Consider the following 23,670-nt stretch of genomic DNA (forward strand, 5'->3'; position numbering starts at 1 on the left):
CTGTTCCACAGCAGACAGCAGCAGACTTTCACAAAATAAAAGCCTGTGAGCAACAGACTTTTACAAAATAAAAGCCTGTGAGCGACAGACTTTTACAATAATAAAAGCCTGTGAGCAACAGACTTTTACAAAATAAAAGCCTGTGAGCAACAGACTTTTACAAAATAAAAGCCTGTGAGCAACAGACTTTTACAATAATAAGATAAATAATAAAACAGGGGTGGTCCGTGGCATAGTGGATTGAGCAGGCACCCCCTGTACAGAGGCTATAGTCCTCGCTGCAGCGAGTCCCGCATCAAACAGCCCTGTGCTGCATGTTGTTCCCCCTCTCTCTGCCCCCTGCTTCCTGTCTCTCTGAAGTTTCCTATTCATTAAAGGCACAAAAGCCCCCCAAAAAAAACAAAAACCTGCGATAATAACGAGTTAACTCGCCCAGCCCTAATGCTAAGACTGTCCAACAACTTTACTCCTGGTTGTGAACAGAACAAATATGAACTACCATCAAACCAAAGATTCATCATTTTAATAGTTTATTTGGGGTTAAACTAGAAAAATGCTGAATAAGGAGCCTAATTCCAAAATACCAACACAGTGAAGAGTTAAAAGTTGTTTTTTGTGTTTATAATTCTTGTATTTTTGCTCATTTTTTTCTTTTTTCAAACATCTATTGTCCTTTTGTGGTGTTACAAACAGTTTTCTGCTGTAATGCATAAAAGAATTTCAGATGTATCTGTGGGTAAAGTATCACTCAGAAGCTCCTGCAGCAGGTCGTCGTTTGGTTGATATACAATATGTTTGGGCCTGCAGGGGGGTCCGCGCTGACTGACAACATTATACCCATCCCTCTGAACGCCTTGCAGGAAGCGTCATCCTTTCCGGTGACAAAAGCTTTAAAAACCACATATTTCTTCCAACGGATAACGTTCCCATGCAGCAGCTCCGACATGAATCTAAGTCACAGGACCGTTTACGGTAACAGACTTTAATGTTGCCACATCTGGTTCAGATCAAGGCAACGCTTCCAGTGTGACTGCTACGAGCTGGAAATGATGGCCGTGATGTTTTTCTCCCATTTGTTTGCAGAACTAATGTACAACCAAAAAAAAGTGATACTTTGAGAAGGTTGAGCGATTAACCAAAACTTACAGCAGCAGAGTGAGAGCTGAACAGTGGGAGACAGAGATGTGAATCTAAATTAATTCCATGTGGTGCCAAGATAACCTGCAGGGTCGTGAACCGGCATATATCCAGGCAGCAGCAGCAGCAGCCTGAAACAGGTAGAGTTCACCGGAGCACTTATCAGCTGTTATCTCTGCTGGCTTCACTTCTCTATCAGCATTTCCAGGAAGTCCATCCCGGGACACTAAATTCCTAAAAGTTAAATTCAGTTGATTTACGGACCAACCTCTGGCACATGGTGCGCTGCCTTTTCTGGAGGACGAGGTGGAAACCTGCAACTTATTAACGTGATCATTTTAAAGGCTTCTTTTTTTTTCACGTATTGCCTGAAAAGCTGAAAAGACTGCCCCTCTCTCTCCAGATGGGCCTCATCCTGCGAGCATCTGGAAGTTAAAGCTTTATTTTCTTCACTCAAAACCCAGAGCCACGTGCGCACCCTGAAGGTGAACCCTCAGACACGTTCCTGTACTCAGGCTGATTCTCCATGCTTTTCCCAGAAGCGTCACTTGTCTGAAACAGTTTCAGCCCCCCACTCGTGGTGCCATTAAAGGGATAGTTTCCCTCTTTTGACATGAAGCTGTATGACATCCCATATCAGCAACATCATTTATGAACATTTTCTTACCCCCTGTGAGAAGAGTTCCAGCCTCGTTTTTGGTGTTGATGAAGGTAGTCCGGCTAGTTGGCTGGGGTTTAAAAAATAAAGCGTTTTGCTTCTCAAAACAATATGCGTTCAACAGAGTAATACATTTGCATCACAAAATCGTTCTTCAGGAAAAAGTCAGACCTCACAATCGCTTGGCGCTACTTTCTCTCCCTTCGTATCAATGCGTTCAGCCACCTGCCGACAGCCGCGCCTGTTACAGTGTTTGCTGCTCGGTCCGCACTTCGGTCTGCACGGTCTACACAGCAGGCAGCATGTCCATGTGGGGCCCATAAGGTTTAAATTTGGGGTCCCATGTGGGTTTGTCCGCAGTTTCCACGGTGGCCTCACCTGTGTTTGCCCATATGGGTTTTAAAGTGCAACTTGAAGGGTTAGGGTTAGCCTAAGCCTTAAAGTATTCCAAAGGCAATACAGATAAACACATCACACAAAGTAAAAGAATGTTCACATCCAAATTGGCTAAATGCAATGTCCAACTAAAGCCAAACAGCAACTTGAAACCCATATGGGCAAACACAGGTGAGGCCACCGTGGAAACTGTGGAAAAACCCACTTGGGACCCTTATCTGCAGCCCAAATTTAAACCTTATGGGCCCCACATGGACATGTATTACTCTTTTGAATGCATATTGTTTTGAGAAGCAAAACGCTTCTGAGGATTTTTTAAATCCCAGTCAACTAGCCGGACTACCTTCATCAACACCAAAACGAGGCTGGAACTCTGCTCACAGGACGCAGCAGGGGGTAAGAAGATGTTCAGAAATGATGTTGCTGATATGGGATGTCATACAGCTTCATGTCAAAAGAGGCGAACTATTCCTTTAATTCAACTGTTTGGCAAATGAAAGATGAAAGTAGGGGTGCGCGATCTGACAATATAAAATCGTGACTGGCGAGGAAGAGTGGAGAATCGCAGGCGATCTACCAAATTAGAGAAACCGTATAGATCGCCTTTGCCAATCAGCGCAATGATTTATTTTTTTTTATGCTGGTTCCCGCCGATGCGGCCTAACCGACCAATCATAGCGAACTGTGCGTCGTGACACTTTCTTACACGCCTCCATGTTGTGTTTGTAAAAACTTAGAAAACGCATGGACAGCCATGGCTGAAAGCCAAGCCGACGAGCTGGTGAAGAAGAGGAAATCCACCTCTGTAATTTGGAATTGGTTCGGGTTTTCTTCTACCCTAACCCACTGCTGCTGGTCCACATCAGGAATGGGAACAGCAGCAGCGGCACCATCCACAGCACATAGCGGCGCACGGGAGAAACTCACGGCCAGCAGCAGCACTCTCGGGTCGGATGAGGAAACCGCTAGCTCGTAAGCTAACTACGGTGCGTGACAAACATTACACAGTTGAAAAGTATTCCTTTAGGGCGCTCTGGTGATGGCAGTGCGTGGCTGTGGCTGCAGTAAATGAACATGCAGCTTTGCTCATCTGTTGCTAAATGGCATTATGAGGTGGAGTCAAGTCGTCATCAGTGGTTCGTTTTTCTATTTCCGGTTGCTTCACTCTCACTGTGTCAGATGTCATTAATTAGATCATTATTTTTCATCTTGAATTGGGTTACAGTTGAATTACAATGTGTTTATTGCCAAATTCTTTCTTTTACTCCTTAGCTCTTCTGTGGTTCAGCATGTCGACTTAACTCTACTGTAATTGGTCTTTTTTTTTTTTGGATGGAAGATCGTGATAAAAAATCGAAATCGTGATTTTATGCAAAAATATATTATATACAACATTTTTTCCATATCGCCCACCTCTAGATGAAAGTAATGCTCGGCAGAAAGAGTGAAAGTCTCGGCTTGGTCATCAGCATGTGGAATCTCATTTGTCTGGAGGCTGTTTGGTTTGATGCCTGCGTATCTGGCGTTGGGGGGCAAAGAGGAGACGAGAGCCAGATACAAGCTGCCACGCAGGACAACCCGGGCAAACAGCGGCGTGGGAGGTGGCAGGAGGCGGAGAGGGGTCCTGCAGCCTGTCATCTTGTGCGGTTATGACGTTCACGACTGAAGGAAACCAAGCGAAGGGGAAACTGTAAACTCTTCTCCTCTTCTGGATGCTTAAAGGCAAACAGAAGCAGCAGGAAACCCAGCAGGTCGTCTCTGAGTCATTTTCTTTATCACAGCGAGGCCTCTCTCCGTGCTTTCTAACCACCGCTGTAAATTACTTTTGACTGTTTATCAATTAACAAGCCTGCGAGCAAATTTAGCTGTTTACACACTTAAAAAAAGCAGAAGCTACACTCTCAGAAAATAAAGTACAGAATTGTACCTTTAGGGGTACGATGGCTTGTCACTGGGGCAGTACCCTCAGAAGGTATAGTTAGGTATATAGGTATCAGATTTATTGTCATGCATACATGCATACACACGAAATTTGTCCTCCGCGTTTAACCCATCCAGGTTGGCACCTGTTTGACACACACATGCACAGGGTCACACACTCAGAGACAGATGCCAACCTGGAGCGGTGGGCAGCCATGAAGCGCCCGGGGAGCATGGGGGGTATGGTGCCTTGCTCAAGGGCACCTCAGCCGTGACAAGGAGGTGGACTGACACCCCTCCAGCTATCAATTCCATATATATGTACCTTTTGGACCCTCAAAAGGTACATACACAACAAATAAAAGACGTTTTTGCTTGAAATTAGCAAATTAAATCTGCCAATGGAACTAGTGAAAATCGGCTTGTCAAGATTTCTTGAAATAAGATGTGATATTTAGGACTTTTGAGTTAAAAGTGATCTTGAAATTAGCTTACAAACGTCTTCAAATGAAAAAAAAAGCTTGTTTCATGTGAAATCCGACTCAAAACAAGATGTTTTCAAGACTTTTTCATTTAACAAGATATTCAAGATGTATTGTGTTAAAACAAGTCCCTATATCTGGCTTTTGTTAGGCAATTGTGTCTTATATTAAGTGTAATGAGATACTTAATGAGACAAATATACTTGGTAAGATTTAGATTTTTTCCAGTGTATATGTAGCTTTTACCACTTGAGTACATATATGTACCTTTTGGACCCTCAAAAAGGTACATATATGTATCTTTAGGTCCAATAATTAACCCTGGGGGGTACATTAGTATAGATTGTACCTCAGGGGACAAAAATGGACTCGTACTGTATCCCTGTTTCTGAGAGTGTAGCACTGAGCATCTCATCAGCACCGTATTGATGACCTCTTTGAAGATAACAAGCCTTCCTCATCACTTTCTAATTAACTACACCAGCGGTTCATTGGTATCCGTCTCCAGCAAATCGTTGAATCTCTTCATCTCCTTTTTCATCATTTCACAGCCCCTGCTGTCCCTCAGGTCCACTTTCTCCTGCCTTCACTCATCGCTGCAGAGCACAAAGGGAACGAAAACTGGGACGAATAATAGGAAGCAGAGAGGAAACATCTTGAATGTACATCCAGGTCTGCATCTCAACAGTCTCTTCCTCTGACATGTAAACAAAAGTGAGTCGGTAAAAAAGAGAAAAAGAAAAAGGCCTTGAATGATGCCATCAGACCTACTACTCCCACATTTTCCAACAGCAAACCCCGCTTTGGCTTCTGATTGCTCTTATTTTTACAAATAACCCTTTTTTTCCAGGCAGAGCTAGACTTTGTTTTTGAGTAATGGGGACGCTGACAAACTGCAATAATCTCGCAACTACTCGGGCCTAGGTTTGTCTTTCAGAAGTGGCCTGGAAAATGGAGCAGAAAAAAAGGGAAAATGAGTCTCTCATAAAGCGCGAGATGAACGGCTGTGAGTTTAAAACAGCTGGTGGAGTGAATCTGGGTTTGAGTTCAAGAAAAACATCAAGAGTTCTAACAGTTCGTGTCCATGTGGTGCCAAGCATGACATAAAGGCCATTTGTTTTTCACATGCAAAGCTCGCATCCCGCATAGTAAATGCCTAATATTTCATCTCCTAACTGGCGAAACGAACGCAATACTCAGCATCTGCACGACTGATTTTACAAGCGTTAAAAGAAAACAACAAAACAAGCAGAACCCCATTTTAATAACAGAGATGGAGCTATAAAGTGACAGGCCCTCTGGGATCTGTTTTCCCTCTAATTCTACATCTCAGGTTTCACTCTGTTCCACTCATCCTGCATAGACACCACAGCGGGTCACGAGCAAAAGACCCCGAGATTTTAATGAACAATGGCTCCACTGGTGCTCCACCCACCACCCCGAACACCAACCACCAGCATGAGCAGCTTCAGGAAAGACCCTCACCACAGTACAAGTAGTCTGTGGTCACGCCATCATCCCGCTGCTGGCTCCGCCTCCGTTTCCAGTCCCAAACCCTCCGACCTCTGCTTTTTATGATCGGTTATTTGAGCCAGAGCCCAATGAAACTGTACATGTTCCACAGCCAGAGCAGAGCGAGAGGGACCCAAACCCCCTGAGCTGGAAAGGCTGCAGTCCAATCTGCTCCAAATTATTTGCACGGCTGCAGAACACATGGGGTTGAAAACCTTATATAAGCCTGTGGTAGGAATATATTCAACAGCGCCCCCCCCCCACCCTTCGTTTTGTACTCCGTGTCGTTTTAACTGCGCTATTTTTAAATCAAAAACAAGGTTAGCAAAGTCATTTTTTAAATCATCTTAACTTTACTGAGGAGGGAGCGACAGTCCCGGAGATCCTTTTTCAGGGAAACTGAGCAACTTTTTCCGGTACACAGACATATAAATAGATTGTAATGCTCTGATTTTAATGAGAAAAACCAATTGGACAGACAGATAGATCCCAGATCAGCTCAAAAGGACGACACCGACAGGGCAAACAGACTGGAGCTTGCTTTGACCAAACCAAACAGCTTAAATATGAAACCACAAATGCACTTACCAGATATTAAACATTTTGATCACCAGCTGTGGACTAAGTTAATATTTAGTAGTAGGTACGTCCTGCTGAGAACTCGGCTTAACATGAACCCACCAGCAGTAAAATGGGGCTTTTGCAGGGCTGTATTGGTGTATTTGTGGTAAGCTTGTAAAACAACCAGGTAAAAATCGAGGTGGTTGTTGGTAATGATCCTCAACTTGACCACCTGTGAAAGTCCACAGGTGTCCAGTGACAGTAGTTACTCCTGTAATTTGTTGTAATTCCTGTAACACTCAAAGTAGATGCACCAAATTCCAACCTCCTTGGTGCGATGTTGGCTCTTTCCAAAGGAATCCAGAGTGTGGCTCCATGATGTGCACAAACAAAACCAGATCGTAACTTGGCTCTTAAATCCATCGTTGTAGCCCTTCTAACATTTGCAGAGATGTATTTCTGCTTCACGCATTCCCATAGTTGATGCAGTTTTTCTTATTAGGGACCGAGCAGTGAAACTGCAAGGACCCTATTGTATCTGTAAGAGTTATTCTTATTCTTTGCAAAAGGTACTGGAAAACTGGACTTTATATTTTTGGGAGTCGCTCATTGACTCTGTAGCGCCCCCTACGATGCTTAAAAATGGTCCCCGCATTGGGGTTAGTTTCGCGTGGGACAACGAAATTCGGTACACTCCTTCATCATGCCCAGACGCACAAAAAAGTCTCATGCTGCCATGGTCCCACGTTCACAGGAAGGCGGCCATTTTGGATGGAAAGTTAGTTTTTGTGCCACTTTTGCCCGATTCCACACCTTGCATATGATTGAACTCGTCCTACAGATTTAATGCTACAGACTTCAAACTTGGCCAGGTTACTCTTAAGACATGGGGGGGGGGACCTTTTCAAGCCTCAAAGGGCGTGGCCATGGCAACGCCTCAAAGTTGGATGACTCGCCATCACTTGCCACAACAAATGAAGTCGCACATACATTATCCAATCTGTCCTAAACTCCATACGGTGAATGCTGGACCCAGCATGAACGCGCACATATAATCATAGGGACATCTACCTGTAGCGCCATCTAATGGTGGTTGGAAATGTCTTTTTTTCCCCCACAACTCGCATTTGATCGAACTCCTCCTACAGATGTAATGGTAACAGCTCCAAACTTGCCCAGGTTACCCCAATGTGCGCACAGGCTCGGTCCCGCTCAAGGCTGCTTGCAGCTTTAATTATTATTATACCTCATCAACTTAGAAAAATAGCTCAAGATCTGCAAACTCTGGCATCCAGGAAATAGATTAATCATGGCGATGAAGGTAAAACAGTTGGCTAGCTAGTTGTCGGTTACATAACATAACTTTTTAGGACTAATCATAACATTTAGACTTTGGGCTCAACCTAAAAGTCCTGAACATTTGAGTACTTTGAGTACCTCCCTTTCAAATGTAACATATTTCCATGCAAATCTCTGAATTTCCTTTACTCGGGCTTAAATGTCGCTTTCCATTGGCTAAATCCGTTTGAGGAACCCCGGGAATCTACCATTTCTTGCCAGACCATCGAGAAGACGTCGGGATCTTTACAGCAAAAAAAATATAGCCCGCTGGAAAAGTCTGTGAATCACCTGCAGCTGACAAGGCTGCGTGAATGAAAGTGCAGACGTAACATGATCGGAGGGCGCTCGTGGACCGATGGATAATACAAACAAAGACCTCCGGCTTGGCCATCGGGACTGAACTGGGTCAAGAAAAGTGGTGTTTTCTTAAAGGAAGACATGCAGACACTGTGGCTGCCCTGCGTGGTGTTTCAATAAACTGTAGAAAAGTCCAGGCTCTGCAGGATCAAATGAGTGTAAATGACTCCAACCGCAGCTTTCCTTTTTTAATTTATACCTCATCCCTTTGTGTCTCTGCCCAGTGTCACTGACAACCAAAACATATCCGATAGCCCCCCTGAAATCAAACCTTCTTCTGGACAAACAGCTGGAGAGCCGGCCAGCTGTTAGATGAGATTTTTGTTGCTTGTCCAGACAAAAAAAAAAAATGTGACTCTGATAGCTGAAACAGTCACGAAGAGGGCCGGCACATTTTCAACTAATGAGGATCTCATATGAACAGAACCGGTCCGCAGCTCCACTGCAGAAACAAAGTCTTTCTGCAAACAAAAAGGAGCTTTTAGGAAGACTTTGGAGAGGCTGCAATCGAGAATATTTTTCCTGGAGACGTTCGAACGCCAGAGCAGATGCGAGGTCAGAAGTCCAAACCAGGCGGTGGAGATTTTCTCTGAGAGTTAATCACACGTCGCCTTCCTCCCTGAAATGTTTATAGTCGAATGATGCCAGAGACTTCTTAATCAAAAAGCACTTCGGTCGCCAATCACAGAGAATAAGCACAACAAAAAAAGCTGAATTCACAGCGGTTTATGATCGTTTTACAGCCCCGCTGAGGAAAAGAAATTAGGTTTTTTGTTTCCAAAACAGCATGCTTCCATCTGCAGGAGTTAATCATTTTAAAGCCCTGAATCAAACTATGGAGGTGTCAATTTGTCAACGAGTGACGACGAGCAACTGCTCGAAGTGGTTTATCTTTCATTTTACGCTCGAACTGTCTTTATTCCACAGCATTACAGATTCAGTTTCCCAATAACTTAAACAAAAAAACTGCAGAAAATAACCTATTAAATAAATCTGCCTGAGATCAAGGGTGTAATCATTTAATCAATGCACCCTTTTATATCAGACTGCTGTAATTATTGTGTCAATCCTCTGACATCTGCAAGAAAAAGACACTCCGTCTTCATCTGATAAACTTCACTGAGAGGACATGAAAGCGGAGTCACAACAGGATGAGTCACAGTCGTATGGACCACAGCCGCCACGTTTCACGGCACTGAGTTCCTCTGGGGCCGGAGGAGGCGCTTCGGCACTCAGGTTCAAATCTGAGCAGCTTAATGAAAATTAAAAGGGAGGCAGAGGAAGCTGCAAACCTACTCCCAGCAACTTCCTCTGCAATGAATCTATAGAGGACTTTTGAAAGAAGCTGGAGAAGTTTTCAAAGCACAGTCAGAAATTCCAAAAAACAAAAGGCAGGCAGGAAACATGGAGTAGGTGCATTAAGATGGGACACGGTGCCACAAGTTCACTGCAAAGCTGCTTCAAAAACAGCAGAAAACGCTCACTGATGCACGGGTTATGGTTTTTAGTTGTTGGGAGTGTAATAAATACATATTGTAGTGGCCATTTGTCCATAAAAAACTAATTAAACTTAAACCAAACAAAATCAAAACACCACTGATGCATCATGGGGGATGTGGTTTAACGCAGGCAAAAGAAGATGAATGTCCAAAAATGAATTCTTGCGTTTTCTGATGATTTATTTCCAAACAATAAAACAAACTAAAGAACAAAGAAAACCTGCTGCTCTCTCCTTTTTTCCCTGGTAAAAAAAACATTGGCCCACCCAGGTGCATGCTGGGACTCCAGGTGCCCAGTGTGACCCAATTGCCAAAAATATTCTAAATAAATAACTAACAAGGAATATTAGCAAAAGATCTAATCTAAATAAAGCACTGAAATTAATCAAATAAAGTTACTCATAATTAGCTAATTAAATTTACGACTAGAACCAAAAAACAAAACCTAACTTTATTAAATAAACTAGAAAAGCATTTATTTTATCCAGGAACTGAACCTAATGGTGCCTGAGTCTTAATGTTTCATGATATTTCCACAACACCAGACATTACTGTTGCAGATGCTGGGTGGATAAACAGAATAAATCCTGTTTATAAATAACAAGATGCTCAATAATGAAACCAAATTAAATATGAATTATACAATAATGATTTGACAACAAAAGCAGCTGGGGAACTATTTACAGAACTGTGTGAAAGTCTTAATGAAGCTCTCAGTTCTGTCTGTTTCCCTCCAAGCAGCCAGACTTTCTTTCATCTTTAAAGTGTCCTGATCAACAGTTCTGCAGCTTTCTGAAGCTCTTTCAGAGTTTTCATTTGGACATTTTCTGCTTTTTCACTCATCTTCAGTCCAGTCCTTGTACTTAACTCTGACCTATGAGTCATTCAGGCAGGAAAAAGGCTCCTAACTCAAGGGATGAACCAGTGTTGTGTCCACACAGAACAGACAACTCAGCAAAGAAGCCGTTTTAAACTGGATCTTTAGGCACTTTGTTCCCAGCAGCCTGTCACAGAGACACATCATTTGTTCCCATTTCTTTAGCTGCATCTGTGAAAAACAGCTTCATAGTTTCAACTTTGTTGAACATTTATGTTAAAACTACTTTCAGTTACCAAAAGAGTCAAAATAATATAAGAAATTCAGTTAAAAAAAATCCTAATCCCAAAAAATGAATGTTATCACGTCTAAAAGTAGAAAAGTAGGAAAAAAACAGAAATAATAAGAATTATATGTTATTCAACATCAAGAAAAAGTCAATAAGATTCAATTTAAAGCTTAAAAAGGGAATATAAGATATAATCTAATGACTAATTATGGAACAATTAATATAAATGAAATGATTAAACTGTTTTATGCCACCAGAAATGAATCATCTAGAAGCTCTTTGTGGGTTTTAGACTGGAATTAAGATTTGTTCCCATTTCTTTCGCTGCATGTGTGAAAAACAGCAAAGATAACACAGTGTGACAGACAGAAAACAGGATTTCTGCAGCAACAAGGTGATTCCCAAAGAGCTGTTAGCTGAAAACTTGGCATATCTCAGCATGGTGTGCAGTGTGTCCTTAAAACATTTGAGGAAACTGGACAAGTGGAGGACAGAAGAAGAAGTGTCAGGCCTAAAGAACTATCTACAGCAGATGAACAGGATCTGAAAGTGATGTCCTTAAGAAAGAGGAAAACATCCAGCAAAGACCTGACACAGGAGCTGAGAGATGCATCTGGACCTTCAGCTGATCCATCTGCTGTTGGCCCAAGCCTCATCAGAAATGGGCTCCATGGAAGGGTGGCTGTCAGGAAGCCGTTCTTAAGGAAGGGAAACAGGGAGAAAAGGCTGAGCTGTGCCAAAGGACACAAGAAGTGGGCTGAAAATCAGTGGCAGCAGGTCTGATGGAGGGATGAATCCTCCCCAGAGCCCGGAGCTCAACATTACTGAAGCAGTGTGGGATCATGTTGGCAGAGAACGCAACAAAAGGCAGCCCACATCCAAAGAAGAGCTTTGGGATGTCCTTCAAGAAGCCTGGAGAACTATTCCTGAAGACTCCTTAAAGAAAGGACAGAAAGCTCGTCTGAGAGGGTTCAGGCTGTGCTGGAGGAGAAAGGAGCTCAGAGCAGATATTCACTTTAAAGCTGCTCAGAACTGAGCATTATTTCCATTTGCAATGTTTTTAATAAATCACTGAATTCTTTTCTAATTTTCCTCGACAAATCCAATAAATTAGGAGACAGAAAAGCACATCACATAAGTTTGTGAAAGTAAATTCTGCTATAAAACGCTCTATTGCAATTAAGGCGCCAGTGAAAGCGGCAATTAAGCAGTTCTACTGCATGTCAGCACCGTTACAAGCACGATATGTGCTTTAAAGTATCACAAATAAGTATTCTAAACACAAAAACACTCTCCCCTTCAGAATATAAAGCTGTATATCTGGAGGGAAGAGTGCACAGGTCGCGTTTTACGGATGTACTTTGGACATTTTGGCTGTTGTTAACGGAATAATTCTGTTTAATCGTTCCCAGCGCATCAAGTTTCATCAGTTAAAAAGCATCTTTCACAGTTTGGGTCAGACACGCTGGACCACCCAAACACACTGATCACAGATGAAAGTCCGAGCACTAACAGGCATGTAGTTTTCTTTTTTTTTTTCTAGTAAAAAGGGCTTTTGTTCGCTTTGCTTAGAAAAGTTTAAAGGCAGATTTCACTCACCTTGCCGGCCAGCAACACCCGGAGAATCTGCCGCGGTGATATTTCAGTTAATAACCGACTTCCGAGGGAAGAAAGCGAGAAGAAACAGGACGTTTATTTATAAGGAGTCTCACACTTAAATAATCTTCAAGCCGCGTAAACATTTAGAAGAGCGCAAAGAGAAAGAAGGAGAACAGTCCAACCGGGGGAGGGTCCTGAAGTGGAGCCAGAGAAACTGGAAAAAGTGTGAGAGAGGAGGGGAGGAGGAGGAGAGAGAAGGAGAGATGGAGCACAGAGGAGGTCCGGAGGGGGGGTTCAGTGTTGTTTTTGGTCTTTAGGGGGCCTCCAGACCTTCATGTCTAAGTGTGAGTGTGTGTTTGGGAAGCTTTAAGGGAATAAATGCTCCTTTGGGATGATACCTGGAAAACAGATGAGCCGCACTTTGCTGTGCAGGTTGAAACATACAGCTCATTTATTACAAGATGGAGACGCGTGTTGTTGTTTTTTTTACAAACATTTGGAGGGAAAGATCAGTGTTTAGTATTCCCTGATTATCCCTTTTAGCCTGACTTAGATACTGGAAACAGACACAGCTTAGTTGGCTCTGCCACAAACAGCATGTGATATGCAGTTTGGACTGGGGCTGGGCGAGTTAACTCGTTATTGTCGCGTTAACTCGCTAATTATTTAACGCCCATAAATATTTTATCGCACATTAACGCAGGTTTTATTATTTATTTTATTATTGTAAACGTCTGGTGCTCACAGGCTTTTATTTTGTAAAAGTCTGTTGCTCACAGGCTTTTATTTTGTAAAAGTCTGTTGCTGTCTGCTGTGGAACAGGAAAAGAAAGTAATCGGCTGATCCACCAAACATGGAGAAGGGTACGGAACTTTTACTCGGCCATTTTCATTTTAAAGTTCTTCCAGACGGCGGAGTCGACAGAACCAAAGTCATCTGTAAACACTGCCAAGTTGAATTGTCTTCTCAGCGTAGTAGTTCCAGTCTAAAATATCACTTAAAGGCAAAACACACAACTGATAGCAGCAAGTCATTCAAGGAAACAGACAGTGGAGCGAGGCTTCTACATAAAAACTACAGAAAGATGCTGATGTTAAAAGTGTGTTTGCACAACAAATGTTATGGCACTTTCATTCATATGGCAGCACATTTAAAATAAAGCTAAATGCTAAAAGCTATACACTACTTTTGGATTCATTTTTGGATTCTGCGTACAAATGCAATTAATTGTGATTAATCAGGGAAATCATGTGATTAATTAGATTAAACATTTTAATTGTTGCCCAGCTCCAGTTACTATTAAAGATATTCAGTAGTTGGATGTAGAAGCTTTAACCCCAAAGCGTAAATCAATACTTTTAGCTCTTTATCTCTCCATCTGTCTCCATCAGACTCTTTGTGTCTCACAGAAATGATTGACAGCTGTGTAACGGCTTCCTCCTCCCGAACAGTGGGCCGGTTATGATAACCAGCATGTGCAGGACGGGTGTTTTCCTCCCTGCTGGGTGCTGACACAGATAAACAACCCATGGATGGAGGGCCTGCTGGAGCAAACATCCTCACAGCACGGAAACCAGAGCAGGAGGAAACAGAATAGTTTCCTGTAGACCACATAGGCACCAAAGCAGAGGGGGCACCGAGGGAGGTCGCCAGCCTTTGAGATCTCCGGAAAAGGTCAGAAAAGGTATCTGAAGAGCAAAAAAACGTCTGCTAATTCTGAGCAATCCTGGGTGTAACGTTGTGTCACACCCTGCGGCATCATTCCTAACATTCACAAAGATTTGATTTCTTCATCCTGGAAGTATAGAGCTCACATCAGCAGAAGAAGTTCTTAGTTTTAGTTGGTTACCGCTAAAACTGAGACATAAAAGACATAAAAATAGGTCTTATCTATGTGTTAAACAGGAAAATGTCCTCTTTTTTTAGCCAGCTAAACAAGGAGATGCTAAATCCTGGATAATCTCTTGGTCAATAAATTTCATAACGTGTTTGCTCAGAGGTGCATCATTTAAAGGTTCAGTGTATTTCAATTTCCTGGTGTGAAATGCCGCCCCCTGCTGGCCACCCAGTGTTATAGGGGTGCCGGTGAACAGTGGCTCAGCAGAAGCAGCATGAAAACCTCCAGTAAACGTCCATTAACTGGAATAAAACAGCCACTAAAAAAAACTAGTTTGAGGTTCTGATGTTCACCTGATGATTGTAAAGGAGCTTCTGTATTTATGGGAGTTCAGAGATGGTGAATAGGAGGATTTCACAAATCTCCCAGCTGCCTTTTAGATGAATAGGGAAAAATATGTAAAGCAATGTTCAATAAAGAAAAGATACCTATTCACAAACGCCCCCTATGCCTGTGCAAAAAAAGAAGTTTTAAGTCAACTTTACGTCGACTTGCAGGCATCTGAAAAGGACCAATGAGCAACTAAAGAGACGTGTGCTGTGGTCAGAGCGATCAGTGTTCCAGATCTTTGTTGAAAGAAACAGAAATTTGTTATCAAGTGCCACCATGGTGGAGGAAAACTGTACAGCCAAGAAGAAGAAGAAGAAGGCATCAAGATGGTAAGTTTTTTTTGTTTTTTTTAATAACTTTATTTGCAACAAAGCAGAATAACGACATATAAATGTGTACATAACGTCAAAAAAAAAAGCCAGCCAAGGGGAGCATAAGGATAAGAATAATAATAAGAGAATGACAGTCACAAAACTCTTGCAAAAAGAAAACTATTGAACAAACTAACATATGTGCCAAAACAAATAAAACAAAGATTTAGGACAACAGTTCGTCCATAATCCCAAGTTGGGAACAAGCCCATATTGTTGTTTTTGCTTTATGATTAGTTGAAGGTTTAATTGTGAGCAAATAGTGCTTTAATTCAATAAAAAAAAACATAGAAATTTGGTTTTCTTTTCAAAAATTTGCATTTGTATATGTGAAATTTAGCTTTGATAATTAATAAATGAATAAAGAAAACCTCTGGATTCATTTTGCCACTTAGTTGAAACCCAAACAGGACACGTTCCCAGCACAACTGGAAGCTTGCTGATATTTTTAAGTCAACAAAATTACAAAAATGTTGCCAGAAATCTTTACAATGAGGACACAACCAGAACAAATGAGTAATGGACTCAGGGCAAAGGTCACAAAAGGTACAGTTTACATTAATACTAGAGTTGAACTTCTTTAGGTAGTCTTTAGCAGGGTAGATCCTGTGAATGAGTTTAAAGGACACTTCCTTTACCTTGTTGGTGAGAAGAACGTGATTTGGGAGCAACCAGGTAAATGTCCAAGATATATTAATCCGAAAGCGATTCCAAAAAGGCACGACAGCAGGAAATATCAAGATGGTAAGTTTTGGCTGAAAACAGCAGCAAGGAACAATACCTGTAATCCCCGAAAGGAAGCCCAAAGCTCTAGTTATGGATTTAAAATTGCTCTGACTCAAGACTAGAGGTACAAATGCTCATCTGGTAAGTGAGTATTATATCTATGAGTGTAGGAGCTATTTCTCTATTTCTAATTAAGCCATAGAATTTAGATTTATTTAATATTATTTGCTTAGTTTTTGCTTGATAATTAGCATTTTTGATTGATTTGAGTTGTTTAGGATAAATTGGTTTGTAATTAATTTGATCAATTTTTTGTTTGGGAAATGGGCGTTTCATATAAGCACTTGGATTTTAGGGAGCTCTGGGCGCACTTGGGTGGTCACATGTTTTTTTTTTTTACCAGTTAGCAGTTCTCAGTTGTCAGTTCGTCAATCAGTGGGTGAACAGGTGAGGCAAGCAGAAGCAAGTATGGGAATCAGAGCAGGAGAGGCAAGAAGGGATCCTATAAAGCTTGCCGTGTTCTGTTTTGCCTGCAAACTCGGAATAAACCCACGATGAACTACATTTTTGACGTTTTTGGACCTTCTTACTGTGTAAACCAGAAACCCACAATGTGTCAAGTAACTATTTGAGTTCTGTTTAATTTTAGTTTGGTCACCTTTAAGACAAAAGTTTTTTTTTTTTTTTTTAAATTGTTATTTTCATAGACAAATAGTCACCGTGTCAGGATTAGTAAAGTCACATTCATCTGGCTTGCTGCCCATACAAATATTTTAGCCGAAGAAAGAGTTGATCATAGGCCTCAAAAATTAGCCTCTTACAGTGCAAAGTTAAAGGTATTGCATTAGCACAGTCATTTAAAGTGATGATGTCATAGTCGTGATGTCATAGTCATAGAAAAAACACCGAAAAGAGAAGAAAACATCAGGGTGACAACGAGAGAAGAGTTATCAGGGCTGAAAAACATCATCCGAGCAGTCATTGTTGGAGTTAAGTCGCTCCAGCAGGTGGCAGCAGTGAGCGCCTTCGGAAGATGGATGAAAAAAACAAAGAAGAAGAAAACGAAGAGGAAGAAGAAGAAGGAGGAGGAAGTGTTTCCGGTGTCATGTCACCGTTCTGCTGAAGCCGCATGGATAGCTGCTGAGGAAACATTAAAGTAAGCAGGCGTTTAGAGATGTGTCCACTTTTTCTTTCTGTTTAGTTAAAGAGTTTAGTTCAGTTCTGCTTTCACGTTAGCTGCTAGCTTCAACTTTTTAGCTCATTTGTTAGAAAAACAAAACAAACGATGCGCTGGATGAACTGTGGTTATTTAAAACGCTGTCCTCTCTGGATGGTGGACTGGACTGTGTCCTCACAGCCTTTAGAGACAGAAACCAAAGCTGGAAGTTTGCTTTCGAGTTAAACCGAAGCTCCGTCACTGAGCAGCTGGTTAAAAGGCAAGAAGCCGCCACCCGAATGAGTTGGTGTAGATCTTAGGTGTAGTTAAAGGTGTGTAGGACTGGCCTTCAGTAAATGCAATAAAACACAATTTATAGAGCTGCTGTGTTAAATTAACCGATTGTTTTCTTGCTTCTCTGTTTAAGAAGCAGCAGCTTAAGGTGTAACAAATGATTGAAACTGAGATAAATTGACCAAAAATGGGCAGTTTAACATATGTAACATTAAAGACCTTTTACTCTGGCTTCCAGTCAGTCACAGAATAGATTTTAAAAGCCTGCTGATGGTTTACATCTGTGATGTGTTCAGAGAATATAAAGCCAGCAGAGCTCTTAGATCCAAGGACTCAGGTCAGCTGGTCCAGTCCAGAGTCCAGACTAAACATGGAGAAGCAGCATTTAGCTGTTATGCTGCTAACAAGTGGAACAAACTGCCAGTGGAGATTAAACTTTCACCAAATGGAGACATTTTTAAATCCAGGTTAAAAACATTTCTTTTCTCATGTGTCTATGCATGAAATCTGCACAATATCTTTGAACTTATCTGGACTGTTGCTGGTTTTTAAATTCATTTTATTTATTATTAATCCCGAATTTCCTTCGGGATTAATAAGTGGTACTCTACTCTCTACTCTACAATTATTTAATTTGTTTCTCTTTGTATTCTTTTATGTATTTTTAATGCTTCTCACACACAATGCTTTTATTTTATGTGAAGCACTTTGAATTGTTTTGTACATGAAATTTTATTTGACTTTTTTAACGATATTTGCACAATACCGTGTCGTCTGCCCTCTGTTTATCTTGTGAGCAAAGCAAACGATAAAGTTTTCTGCACTTTGCAAACTGTTTTTGAGCAGATGGCAGAAGCGGTTCAAGAGAAAAGTCGTGGCCTGAAGTTTGCGGAGCAGCAACTGCTGCGTCACGGCTGGGAGCACGGTGAGGCGTTTCAGCATCTTTGGTGCATCAGCGGCCGTGGCGCCTCGGTCTCTGTGCACATGTCTTACTCCCCCCCCCCCTCTCTGCAGGTAAAGGGCTGGGCCGAGCTGGAAACGGCATATCGGAGGCCATCAAAGTCAAAGTGAAGTGTGACAAAGGCGGAGTGAGTATCTGTTGGTTTTTACGGAGCATTGAGGTAAACGTACACGGCGTGCATAAAAGCTTCTTTCTGCACTTTCAGGTTGGGCATAAAGAAGGGGAGCAGTTCACCTTCCACTGGTGGGATCATGTCTTCAATAAGGCCTCTTCCAGTCTGCAGGTGGAGTCCGATCACGTAGGTCCAGAACAGAGCCTCTGCTCCTGCACGCCTTTGTAAAATCAGACGCTCCGATCAGCCTTGAGTTCAGGGCGTTTCTGTCTTTTTCAGAACGGGATTAAGTTGAAGAAGACTGCAGAGGAGGAGGAAGAGGATGGGATGATCTCCAACAAGAAGCCACGCAAAGCCACGCTGGCCAAAGCCAAGCTTTACGGATGCTTTGTCAAGGTAATTCCTGCTTTTTCTGTTCATAAACCCGGTCCTGTCAGACCCAGCCTGCTCTGCAGTTCAGTGCTTAAACTGCTCACATGAATTCAGAGTTTGAAGAACCACTGGAGGTGAATCAAGACAAATTATTATTATTTTTTTTTTTGTGAAATTGTCTTGAACTTTTTTTTTGTTTTGTTATTATGGCAGCACAGAGTCTTTGTGATTTTATTTCTCTTGTGAAGTGTTTTATTTAGGGCTGGGCGAGTTAACTCGTTATTATTGCGTTAACTCGCCAATTAACGCCGAAAAAATATTTTATTGCGCATTAACGCAGGTTTTATTTTTTTTTATATTTCTTTTTATTTAAAAAATATATATAAATTTTTTTTTATATTTTGGGCTTTAGTGCCTTTAATGGATAGGAAAGTTCAGAGAGACAGGAAGCAGGGGGCAGAGAGAGGGGGAACAACATGCAGCACAGGGCCGTCCGATGCGGGACTCGAACCGGGGCCAGCTGCAGCGAGGACTGTAGCCTCTTGTACATGGGGCGCCTGCTCAACCCACTACGCCACAGACCACCCCTGTTTTATTATTTATTTTATTATTGTAAAAGTCTGTTGCTCACAGGCTTTTATTTTGTAAAAGTCTGTTGCTCACAGGCTTTTATTTTGTAAAAGTCTGTTGCTCACAGGCTTTTATTCTGTAAAAGTCTGCTGCTGTCTGCTGCGGAACAGGAAAAGAAAGTAATCGGCGGATCCACCAAACATGGAGAAGGGTACGGAACTTTTACTCGGCCATTTTCATTTTAAAGTTCTTCCAGACGGCGGAGTCGACAGAACCAAAGTCATCTGTAAACTCTGCCAAGTTGAATTGTCTTCTCAGCGTAGTAGTTCCAGTCTAAAATATCACTTAAAGGCAAAACACACAACTGATAGCAGCAAGTCATTCAAGGAAACAGACAGTGGAGCGAGGCTGCTACATAAAAACTACAGAAAGATGCTGATGTTAAAAGTGTGTTTGCACAACAAATGTTATGGCACTTTCATTTATATGGCAGCACATTTAAAATAAAACTAAATGGGGCGGTCGATGGCGTAGTGGGTTGAGCAGGCGCCCCATGTACAGAGGCTACAGTCCTAGCTGCAGTTGGCCCCGGTTCGAGTCCCGCATCGGACGGGACTTTGCTGAATGTCTTCCCCCTCTCTCTGCCCCCTGCTTCCTGTCTCTCTCCAACTGTCTATCCATTAAAGGCATAAAAAGCCCCAAAAAATATTTAAAAAATAAAACTAAATGCTATAAGCTATACACTACTTATGAATTAATTTTTGGATTTTGCGTACAATCGTGATTAATCAGGGAAATCATGCGATTAATTAGATTAAACATTTTAATCGTTGCCCAGCCTTAGTTTTATTCACATTTGCTTATTTATTCTTTCTTTTAAAGAATATGCTCAAATTCTGGTGCCTTCTCTATAAGAATTACAGTCAGTTAAACCTTTTTTAAAGGAACAAAAACACCCCAAAACCAAGGCTAATCTCCAACATTGTGCACGACTATCCCCACAGTTTTTATGTGATGTATGTGAATGAGATTTTGGCTCCTCTTTCAGTCCGCTACGTTGCTGTCGGGTCAGGAGCAGCCGGAGCCCACGTCCTCCAACTCGGACGACAGCAGCGGCTCGGATGAGGATGAGGAGCAGACGCTGGATCTCTCCAGCACCACCAAGTAAAACGTTCATTTGTTTACAGATCTCCCAATTATGCAACATTTTTACTCTAAAAAAATACAGCACAGATTGTAGTGTAATTTGTCGTAGCTTTAAGAAGTTGCTCAGTTGGGCTTCATACTGCATATTGTGCTCAATCTGTCTTTGTTTTGAATTCAACAAAAAATGTCAAAAAAGATGAAATCCGCTTAGTAACACGAATGGAAAGCTGAATCCTAAGGTTTGTTTTTCACTCTAGTGTTTCTGCATTTAACAGATGCTTTTATCCAGAGCGACTTACAAATGAGGATATAACATTAGAGCTAACAATAAGCTACACAGAAGGAAACCCAACTCTGTCAGAGGTGACAGAGCAGAGATAGAGGGAGGTACAGGGCAGGAGATGCTCTCTGAAGAGCCGCGTCTTCAAGAGTTTCTTGAAGATATTCAGGGACGCCCTGTTCTGGTAGCACTCGGCAGGTCATTCCACCATCGTGGAAATGATACATGAAAAGAGTCTGGATGGGCTTAAAGGGATAGTTCGCCTCTTTTGACATGAAGCTGTATGACATCCCATATCAGCAACATCATTTCTGAACATCTTCTTACCCCCTGCTGCGTCCTGTGAGCAGAGTTCCAGCCTCGTTTTGGTGTTGATGAAGGTAGTCCGGCTAGTTGGCTGGGGTTTAAAAAATAAAGCGTTTTGCTTCTCAAAACAATATGCGTTCAAAAGAGTAATACATTTGCATCACAAAACCGTTCTCCAGGAAAAAGTCGGACCTCACAATCGCTTGGCCCTATTTTCTCTCCCTTCGTATCACTGTGCAGACCGAGCAGTCCCCTGCTTCCTGTTACGTTCATGGGGTTTTCCCCATATTTTTAGTTTTGTTCTATTATGTGTTAGTTATGCCTTAGTTTTTAAGTCCTTGTTTAGTTAAGTTTTGCCTTTGCTTTTTCCTCAGTCCCAATGTTCTGCTCATTAGTCTCACTCACGTCACCTGTGTTCATTGTCCCCAGCTGCACTCATTCAACAATCACCCAGTTCAGTATTTAGTTTCCAGTTTTCCCCTTCAGTTTTGTGAATTCCTTCTCTGTCAAATCAAGTCTTTTTGTTTTCTCACAGTTTAGTTGTTGGTAGCCACGCTTTGTTTTGAATATAATAAATCAGTTTGTTTTTCGAAAGTCCGTGTCCTGCCAAACCCATTACTGACACTTCCGAGCAGTAAACAGCGTAACAGGCGCGGCTGTCGGCAGGCGGCAGCAGGCAGTGATACGAAGGGAGAGAAAATAGGACCAAGCGATTGTGAGATCTGACTTTTTCCTGGAGAACGATTTTGTGATGCAAATGTATTACTCTTTTGAACGCATATTGTTTTGAGAAGCAAAACGCTTTATTTTTAAACCCCAGCCAACTAGCCGGACTACCTTCATCAACACCAAAACGAGGCTGGAACTCTGCTCACAGGACGCAGCAGGGGGTAAGAAGATGTTCAGAAATGATGTTGCTGATATGGGATGTTACACAGCTTCATGTCAAAAGAGGCGAACTATCCCTTTAATCTAATGCATTGTCAACAAGACACTGCAAGTTTATCTTTGAGTAAGTTGTAGTTTCTGTAAGTAAGGACCTCTACGGTCAGCTTTCACCTTAACTATCAATAACTTACTGATTCTTTTCAGGCTTTCTGATCGCGACCTGATCAAAGCTTGTGGAGGACGCACGGCACACAAGTAAGTCAATAAGATTCTTAAAAATCCACAAAAATGAGTTTTAATCCCAAATGAAGAGCTTCACAAGGAACGCAGCTAAGAGAACATCACCTGTTTGACTCGTTTCAGAGGAGCCCGGCATGGCCTGAAAATGAGCGCCAAGTTGGCCAGGCTGGAGCAGCAGGAGGCCGAGTTCATGGCCAAATACGGCAAGAAGAGCCAACCAGCGAGTTCGTCCCCAGCTTTGGTCGCACCAACTCCCCCGACCTCCCAGCCAGAGCGGCAGGAGACAGCAGAGGACGGCTGCAGGAAGAAGGAGAAGAAGAAGAAGAAGAAGAAGGAGAAGAAGAAGGAGACATCCAGGGAGAGCTTTGATGAGCAAGAAATGGAAAATCCTGAAACGGACGTTAAACCAAAGAAGAAGAAGAAGAAAAATAAGGACGCTGAGGAAAGAGAGGCAGAAATAATCTGTGTTGAAAGTGACGAAGAGGACCTCTCTGAGAAAAGAAAGAGGAGAAACGCCGTCGGGCAGTATGGAGGCGAAATGACCCGCTCGCCTGCTGCAGAGAGTTCAGAGGAAACTCACGAGCTGCACTCTGCCTCTAAAGCAAAGAAGAAGAAGAGGAAGAAGTCCTCCAGTGAGCCTGGGGAGGGAGAGGGGAGCAACGAGGGAGAATCCAGAACCGCACCGGAGGAAGCACAAGTGTCGACGGAGGAGAAGAAGAAGAAAAGGAAAAAGTGCAAAAAGGACAAACCGTTAATGGACGATCAAGCTGACGAGCAGGTTCTTCCCCCAAAAAGGAAGAAAAAGAAGTCCAAAGATTGATGAACAAAACGATCTGTTTTAGTAAAAGGAACCGCTAGATCTCTGCTTATTGGGGGAACTGGTTGTTCCCTTAAAGCAGTTCTATTAATTCATGTGCAGAACGCGCTGCTTTGGCCTATAAATCAACTCCGGAAGTCTACATATGATGAGAACTTCTTTCTTTCTGTGGTTCAGATCAGTCAGGTACTGATGCGTTCACATGAATCCGTCACGCAAACGCCGTCTCTCTGAGGTTAGAAAAATCCACGTGGCTCTTTAGGGTCGGTGCACGTTACAGCTGGAGTGGATTTAACAGTAAGTTTTTACCATGAAATCTGAAACACTGTTAGAGGCAGCTGACGACTGTTTTTAAAATAAAGATGAAAAATACCGATAAGCACAAATAAAACTGAGTCGGTTTTTTTTCTTTTCACATTTAATTGGAAGCGAGAAAAATATTTTTCAATGATTCACACTTTTTTTTTTTTTTGTTTGTTGCTTTTATTAGATTTCCAATTAAATTGACTCATTTTAGTCTTAACTGAACACGTCATATTACCGTATATATTACGAAAGAAAGGTGGGTAGTTACTGTGTTCTTTTCCTGTTTTCACTGATAATGATCTGTTTTTACTGGGCTGGGCAACGATTAAA

General features: G+C 42.1%; 2 protein-coding genes across 4 annotated transcripts in view; one reads left to right on the forward strand and one right to left on the reverse strand.

The window, feature by feature from the left end:
* Positions 1 to 12,762, reverse strand: part of pear1 (platelet endothelial aggregation receptor 1) — a 79,806-nt gene extending 67,044 nt beyond the window's left edge. For all 3 annotated transcript variants that reach the window (XM_075466307.1, XM_075466306.1, XM_075466308.1), the window contains exon 1: positions 12,569 to 12,762. The gene's annotated coding sequence lies outside the window, so the exon portion shown is untranslated. The remainder of the gene's footprint in view (positions 1 to 12,568) is intronic.
* A 4,178-nt stretch (positions 12,763 to 16,940) lies between these two features.
* gpatch4 (G patch domain containing 4) lies at positions 16,941 to 23,425 on the forward strand. Its single transcript, XM_075466313.1, has 8 exons — positions 16,941 to 17,048; positions 18,189 to 18,267; positions 18,357 to 18,430; positions 18,509 to 18,601; positions 18,695 to 18,811; positions 20,406 to 20,521; positions 22,182 to 22,232; positions 22,341 to 23,425. Exons 2-8 carry the CDS (start codon positions 18,189 to 18,191, stop codon positions 23,035 to 23,037), a joined length of 1,227 nt encoding a protein of 408 aa, XP_075322428.1. The 5' UTR covers positions 16,941 to 17,048; the 3' UTR covers positions 23,038 to 23,425.
* The last annotated feature ends 245 nt before the right edge of the window (positions 23,426 to 23,670 follow it).

Source organism: Odontesthes bonariensis, chromosome 5 (assembly GCF_027942865.1).
Source record: "Odontesthes bonariensis isolate fOdoBon6 chromosome 5, fOdoBon6.hap1, whole genome shotgun sequence".
Classification (NCBI taxonomy): Eukaryota; Metazoa; Chordata; class Actinopteri; order Atheriniformes; family Atherinopsidae; genus Odontesthes; species Odontesthes bonariensis.